Source organism: Oryzias latipes, chromosome 5, assembly GCF_053564925.1.
Source record: "Oryzias latipes strain Hd-rR chromosome 5, Olatipes_Hd-rR_3.1".
Lineage (NCBI taxonomy): Eukaryota > Metazoa > Chordata > Actinopteri > Beloniformes > Adrianichthyidae > Oryzias > Oryzias latipes.
This window is the reverse complement of record NC_136241.1, coordinates 27,303,146-27,310,696: the sequence shown is the minus strand read 5'-3', so window position 1 is coordinate 27,310,696 and position 7,551 is coordinate 27,303,146. Positions and strand designations below refer to the sequence as shown.

The following is a 7,551-nucleotide window of genomic DNA, read 5'->3' as shown; positions in this document are numbered from 1 at the left end:
CACTGTCCTCTGGAAACTTAAACAAATTCAAGCCAAAATGCATTTCGGCTCTTCATAAAAACCCCTCATGATGTCACCATGCTGGTTTGGTTAATTGCCTTGAGTTGATTCTAGTGTTGACCTCTTTTAACCACAACACAACAGACGGACACAGGGAAGTATCCTATTCATTGAATATGAAACAACCTGGCTGCACACAGCTGCAATTCCTCTGTGACAGGACCGGCAAACCATAATCTTTGGCAACAGAGGGACTAAATGTCTTCCAGATAGGTATAGAAACAAATGAAAAACGAGGTCCAAACAGGGGATTCTGCAAGTTTCCAGTTTTTAAATCAAAAGTCAGACTGCATCAGTTAAAACTAGCTTTAGTTCAATTATTGTTTTTGACTTTGATGCCTGTGATGCTTTGTGTACACAGACTTTTATTGTTTGGCCTTTTCAAACCTGCACTGAGTGCTTGAGCGGCACCACTGAAAGGAGACAGTAATTATTATGGAAATCTCTCTTAAAAACAGTGCAAGTCACATTAAGTCACCTTTAATGAATCAAAGTTAAACACTTTGTGCGTTTTGGGTAGATAATAAGGTTATTTATTGTGGCCATTTTCATGCTTGTTTTGTGATTTTTAGCCCTACAATACACTGTAAAAATCTAAACCTTCCTCAGTTTTCAATATTTAATCCAGGCGTTCACCATTCCTTTTCATGGGTTCTGTATAGATGACTTGAGGGTTACACCCTACACAATAACAGTTTCATATTTTAACTCTTAAGTGTGTTTGGTTCTTTCTACAGAACTTTAACTACAAACTCGATTCCTGCATTAAAAAAACAGTCCAAAGGGCAACGATAACACAGAAGTGTAACCACGTACATTAACATTTCAGGATTCAAATGCAGTTTCACTTCTTCATGTTGCCTTCTAACCATGTGACAGACGGCACAAGGAACCAGGCAGACCACCTCTCTGATCTACCAGGCAACTGTGAAATGCTCATCTGTGACTGGCTCTTTCCACTCTTCGCCTCGCTGACAGTCTGGTCCAGCTGCTTACAGTCCTGGGGTTTAAAATGTCTCTTACTTCACTGCTTTTGATCACCGGAGCTGTTTGCGCTTCTTCAACAAGTAAGACATTAACTGCAGCTCGATTTGAGCTTACGTCAGTGTTTGGTGACGGAGTCACAATTTACTTTCAGTACAAAACTCCAAGAGGATTAGAAGTATTGCTGGTACAACAAAGAGGATGTAGTCTTGTGTCTTTCTAGTCGGTGAAACTTATGAAAACAAAAAGAGAACCTGGTTATGTATCTATTGACAAAGAGGAACAATCTTAGCCTTTAGATTCTGCTTCACTCCTTTTAGGTGCGAGGATAGTCTGAACATGTAAATATTTTTGTAAAACCCAGACTGATGGAACTCCAGAAGAATTGAAAAAAAGTAATTTTCAAAATTGATGCTTGCTATAGATCTCTTAAAACAGTCATAGTGTACCCTTTTTTTAACAGTTCAAGGATATTAGAGCACCGAATTCCATTACGAATTCCTGGAGTTTTTCTGTTGGAATTCTGTCTTGGTCCTTTTGTCGAGGTTGTAGGTTTCCAGCTGTCTAACAATCAATCTGCCATCAACAAAGTCTGTAACTCATCAGTGAGCTGCTCTTTGCACAACACTGTACAACCATGTCTGCTACTCTTTGGTCCAGAAGACGCATCATCAGAACTGAAAAGGTTAGGCAACTTTGAAAATAAAGAAAGACATTTTCAGATTTTACCAACCGGACATGATGGGCCTTCTGGATCATGTTCAGATGTGGCTTCCTCTCTTTGGTTCCATCCACAGGCAGCTCAGGCGTTGCTGGAAATATTCCCAAATCATTCATTATTCTCAAAAATGGAATCATGCGATGGGTGAATTGGTTTCATCTGAGGACCTGAACACCATGGGTATCCAAAATAAAAAAAAGTGATCAGCTTTGTTCCCGACCCACAGAGACTTCTCCAGTTTCTCCAAATCTTTTGGCGATTTTCTGTACTGTAGATTATATACGTAAAGGCCTTTTCTAGTTTGACACAGAGGAACATTGTTTATAAAGTAGTCCACAATGTTTTTATACACTTTCACAGAGTAATTTTTTTTTACCTATGAGACTCTGACAGTCTGCAAAGCCCAGATCATCTTCTGATGTCGATTCAATTATTCAGTGGTTAATTGTTCTCTCCACTTCGTCTTCTAAATATTTCTTAGATTTTGAAATGGTAGCACACGTGGCTGAAAAACTATTTGTTGTAGTAAATTTAAGTCTCTGCAAATATATATATATATATATATATATATATATATATATATATATATATATATATATATATATATATATATATATATATATAATATATATATATTTTTTCCAAATATAAAGAAGTAAAGTTTTTCTTACAGTTTTACATTAAGGTGTTTTTTTTAATTGATAAAAACTTATAGTTTTATTCTGAAATTGAAATGTAAATATCATATAGTATCAAAATTAAAAAGAGCTATGTTATCATTATTTTTGTCTTGTTATAAATAAAATGGTGCTTTGTGTTATTAGGAGATTTTTAGTTTTCATTTAATTTAAAGTTAAAAAGTAAAGGCGTGAGCTGTGGCCCGCAGACGCTACCCTGCCCTGCTCTCGCTGCCCCCATTTGACCCGCTCTCAAAGGCTGAGTGGCTGCTACCCCCCTCACTCCTCCCTTCTGCCCCTGAAACCCTGGTCAAAGCTGCACATGAAAAATAATCAAAAAGAAAACTCCTTTTTTTTCCCAAATAGGAGCTTTCCTATCGATTCATCTCCATAGCAACCCTTTTCTTTTTTCGTCGCCTGTAGCTGACGAGCAGGCCTGTGTAATTTTCAGAAAAATCTGCAAAAGTAAATTTTTGGATATCCTTGGCAACAGAGGTTTTTGGTTAACCACACCCACATTTCAAACATGTCATACCGTTTCGTTCAGCTTGAGCAAATGAATCTGAGTTAACAGGGAGTTAGGAGGCTACTGATCAAAATCCCTCACCGGAGTTTAAATTTTTGGAAGGTACTAAAGGTGTTTTTTTATTTATGAGAAAATTCAAGATGGCGGGCTCTTGTCAAAGTCAAAGGTAAACAAAACGTCGTTTTTTTCCCTCTGTGATGTTGTCTTTTTATTATTTTGATTTCTTTTTGACTATGCAGGTGTGTGCATAATTTGGTGAGTTTTGGAGTGTGTGGCAGGGGGGAAATTTTTCCTAAAGGAGCAGAACGAAAGAAGAATGGCAAAAAATAGTATGGTCCTTGCAAGACTGCTGCAGGACAGAATAACACAATTTTCCCAGAATTCAAGTTGTAAACTCACCCCAGGAATAAAAAATTTAAAAAAGCATCAAAAAATATTTTACGTGTTGGCTCTTATGAGTTTTAACTCTAACTTCTTCAACCCCTTGTACAAGAGCAGCTCTTACAGGACTATCACTCCTAATTTTCCATGTGTTGCTCCTTTGGTACAGAGTTTAGCCTCCTTTAAACCGTTAGTTTCCAATTGTAAAGATCTGCAGTCTTTCAGTCACATAACAATGTCTAAATTTAACTTTTTAGCCCCAAGGCACATGTTCCACTTCATCTATGGATGCTATGAAACAGACGAAGTGCGGGTGGACTTGGTTGTTGATGACGACACGATTGGATACGCTGATTTCACCAAACAAGAGATGGTGTGGTGTTTACCTTATGTGCCGCCCAGTGGCAAAGACTTGGAGAAAGAGGCTTTCAAATTTGCCAAAAATAGCATTGCAAACTGTCATTCTGTTTTGGCAAAGGCAAAAAAAGCAGATCACGGAACACCTTTACGACAAGGTACTGAACGCTACATTTTGGGGGGTTTAATTCTTGTGAAATCCAACCAATTGATGGGATTTTTTTTTTCGCTCTTCAACTGACCAGAGCCTCCCGACCTCTCCATCTATACCCGGTACAAGGCTGAGGAGGGGGTGCTCGACACTCTCTTCTGCTCGGCCAATCATTTCTACCCCCCCACCATCAACTTCACATGGACCAAGAATGGCGCGGAGGTCACGGAGGGACTGCTAAACCTGCGTTTCAGTCACAACAAAGACGGGACGTTTCGGGGGATCTCAACCCTGAGCTTCACTCCTCAAAGGGGGGACGTTTACTCCTGCTGGGTGAGCCATGAAGCCTTGGAAAGACCGCGCATCATTACCTGGGGTGAGGCTGCATTTTACACAGCGACGAATGAGAGAAGATGCAACAGTCGTTCAAATGGAGAGTTTGGTTTGTTTCATAGAAAATAAAACAGCCATGTGGGCTTCTCTGATCCTTAGAAACCAGGTCAACAGAGTTGGTTATATAATTAAACAAAAAATTATATTTAAATATCAGAGAACTGCCATCAGAAGAATCAAAGTGCTTTTATCATCAACATATCAGAGAAAAACTACATATACCCAATGTGAAAATATAGGTTATGTGCACACATTGTATTAAATGCAGTAATTAAGTACCGGTAAATATGTATGACTTTGTTGATTTACTCACAAGTAAACATTATAAGGGTAGTTCAAATATCCTGGTACAAAACAAAAGAGATGTGAAAGATATTAATATATTATGCATACAGCTATACATATAGACGTACATATACATGGGTATATATGTATATGTACCTGCATTATATATACCAGTGTTTTTCAACCAGTGTGCCGCGGCACACTAGTGTGCCGTGGGAGATGGTCAAGTGCGCCGTGGAGAAATTGCCCTCATTAACTGATCTAAAAACATTTTCCATCTCCAGGAAATCAGCTCTTTGTTCATCCAAACAGGCACTGATAAAACACTGAGTAGTTAGGAATATAAAAGATCTTAAAATTACTTTTTCTTTGTGTTTATTTAATTCTATTAAAGACATTTTGATAACAATCACGGTACCGCGATTTAGCTGCAGCTATAACTATGTAAGGACAAGTCCCGCCCCTTAAACTGTCTCCGCCAATCATTCTTGAAGGCTTAATCACATATCATCAGTCTGACCAATCAGAAGTGCTTAAAGTCTTCTCTTCCTTGTTCTTAATTCTGCTGATAAAGTCGCTCAGTTCTAACAAATATACCAGCTAAAGACGAGCTTTAGCTGGTGGTTCATCTCTTAGAAAAAAACAGCCGCAACTTCCTGCTTTTTCTGCCACAATTATCACAAAAATTCACGTGAGATTGCGGGGGGGGGGGGGGGGGGGGGGGGGCGCTGTCGATCAATACAGACCATGAATTTCTGCTTCTTTTTTTTTGGATGCTGGTGTGCCGCGGGATTTTTTTTCAGGGTTAAAGTGTGCCGTGGCTCAAAAAAGGTTGAAAAACACTGATATATACACACACACACTAACATGCACACACAACCATGTCGTGACTCAAAGTACTTACAGTGTTCAGCCATAAAGTTTAAAATCTAATCTGCATCTTTTTGAGCAGATTTTAGAAGAACTTCCTATTTAGTGGTTGGATAACAGTGTAGCCAAAAGCAGAAAACCTTTTTCCTGAACTAAAAGTGAGCCTGACATTTAAGTTCTTTCCCGGGCTGATTTAGTCTCATCTCTTTTGCTGTCTGGCTTCTTAATCTGAAAAAAATTAATTGGTTGGGAAACCATTTGAATAAGACAAAATAGACATAATCTGTTGGGACACATTTAAAATAATTAATCATGAAAACATTTTTCTATGTTACAGTCCAGCTGAAAATCAACTTTGGAGTCTAAATATTTTTCTGGTTGAACCCTCCTTGGTTTTATTAACTGCTTTTAAAAGTTGAGCCATGGCTCGCTTCTGCCCCCTGGAGGAAGAACAGAGGCGTGTCATGAGAAGGTTGAAGGATTTGCAAATGACTAAAAAAAGAATACAACCCAACGGAAACTGTGTTTAACATCAGTGTGCAAAGTATTTATTAAAAACCTAAACCCGCAAAAAAGTCAAAAGAAATAAAGTAAACTAAAAACTTATCTGGAAGGTAAAACTGTAAGAAAAACGTTACTACTTTATATTTGAATATAAAGACATAAACCCAGTTGTGAAAAAATAAAATGATTTGCATTACTGAGACTTAAACTCTATTACTATAACAAACTATTTTAATTTTTCTTTCATGCAACATAATGAAGCCAAGCAGTTTTAAGCGGATAATGTCAGATATATTCGTATTTTCGTACTTTTTATAAAATCACTGATTTAGACAATTGTTGCACTGCAGCTTACATCATCGGTGATATTTTTTTTAGTCATGTTTAACTAACTTTACAGTAAAATGGGCTTTACAAATGATCAAAACATTTCTGCTGAGTGTTTGTTTCTCCAAATTCATTTGGCTCCATATTTTTAAGCTCAAAACGCTTTGATGGGAAATATTCATTTGTTTAATCTCCTTCGTTTACAGAATCCAGAAGACGAAGAAGTCCTGCACGGATGTTCTTCTGTGCGAGTCTGATTTTGTGCTTAGCTGGCATCGGGACTGGCCTCTACTTTTTCATCAAGAAGCCAAACTATTGCTGTGGTTGTCAGTGAATCGTTTGGATCCGCCATGCAAACCTGCAGTCTCGTATATATATTTTACTAATCTAAGCTGAGGCTTCAGAGACACATGCAGTTCTTTTATCCATTTGGGTTCTTTCACTTTGAAGAAAAATATTAACTAATCAAATAAATAAGGATTTTCCCGTTTTAGTTCATTTGAGTTATTTCAGTTTTTCTCTTTACTTTTAGATTTCAACATGTCAGACAGCTAAGAAAAATGATGGTGAAAAAAAAGGTCTTAAAGTATAAAATTGGATTTAGGCTACACATAAAGATTTTTTTAAGTATTGGATTTTATCGTTTTTTTTTTATTTGCAAAAGGAGACAAAGGATGACTGCACACCAAAGTCATATGGATGGAAATTGCCATGCTTGTTAATGTTAATTCAAGTAAATCTGCTGCAGCAGATCTGTCTTATTTGACATGTGTGTTTTATTCTGAAAGAAACTAGCCGGTGTCAAAAGTTTGAATTATATAAAGAATGGAAAACATGTCACTTTCAAACTAGTAAAAAGGTACAAGCTACATTTTGAATGAATTGCTTAATGGCCACAAAAATATTTCCCATGACTAAACAGTGGGACAGTAAGAAACCACGCCAAATAGCTCTTTAGTTTGAAGACCCCTGAAGACAAATCTGACGTTTTTGGAGGATTTTTATTTTTTTTTCAGATGGACACATGTATGCAATGAACAACCTGAGTGAGGGGGACTCTGGAGAGGAAGAAATCCCCTTTGAGAAGAAACCATCAAGTCATTACCTTCCACTTTGAACTGTCAATTCCTAACAATATTTATTCATTTCAGTCAAAATTTTGACTTTGTATTCTTTGTCCAATTCTTCTTTCTACTCTTGTGGCTTGGTGTTGAAGAAATATTTGTTTGTGTCTTGCCTACATAAACCAATGGGGTCACTTATGTCTTATTTCTCTGGTCCTCTGCTACCATCTAGTGGTGGAATTTTGAAACTC

General features: G+C 37.4%; 1 protein-coding gene across 1 annotated transcript; it reads left to right on the top strand.

Annotated features, from left to right (window-relative positions):
* Positions 1-934: 934 nt before the first annotated feature.
* On the top strand, positions 935-7,105 carry LOC101156161 (RLA class II histocompatibility antigen, DP alpha-1 chain). The gene is made up of 4 exons (XM_004069056.5): positions 935-1,127; positions 3,607-3,864; positions 3,952-4,233; positions 6,443-7,105. The coding sequence occupies exons 1-4, from the start codon at positions 1,073-1,075 to the stop codon at positions 6,568-6,570; spliced, it is 723 nt and encodes a 240-aa protein (XP_004069104.1). The 5' UTR covers positions 935-1,072; the 3' UTR covers positions 6,571-7,105.
* The last annotated feature ends 446 nt before the right edge of the window (positions 7,106-7,551 follow it).

Coding starts and splice junctions, on each gene's coding strand:
- LOC101156161 (XM_004069056.5), top strand. CDS start 1,073: ATGTCTCTTACTTCACTGCTTTTGATCACCGGAGCTGTTTGCGCTTCT. Junction 3,865..3,951: donor CGGAACACCTTTACGACAAG/GTACTGAACGCT, acceptor TCAACTGACCAG/AGCCTCCCGACCTCTCCATC. Junction 4,234..6,442: donor ACCGCGCATCATTACCTGGG/GTGAGGCTGCAT, acceptor CTTCGTTTACAG/AATCCAGAAGACGAAGAAGT.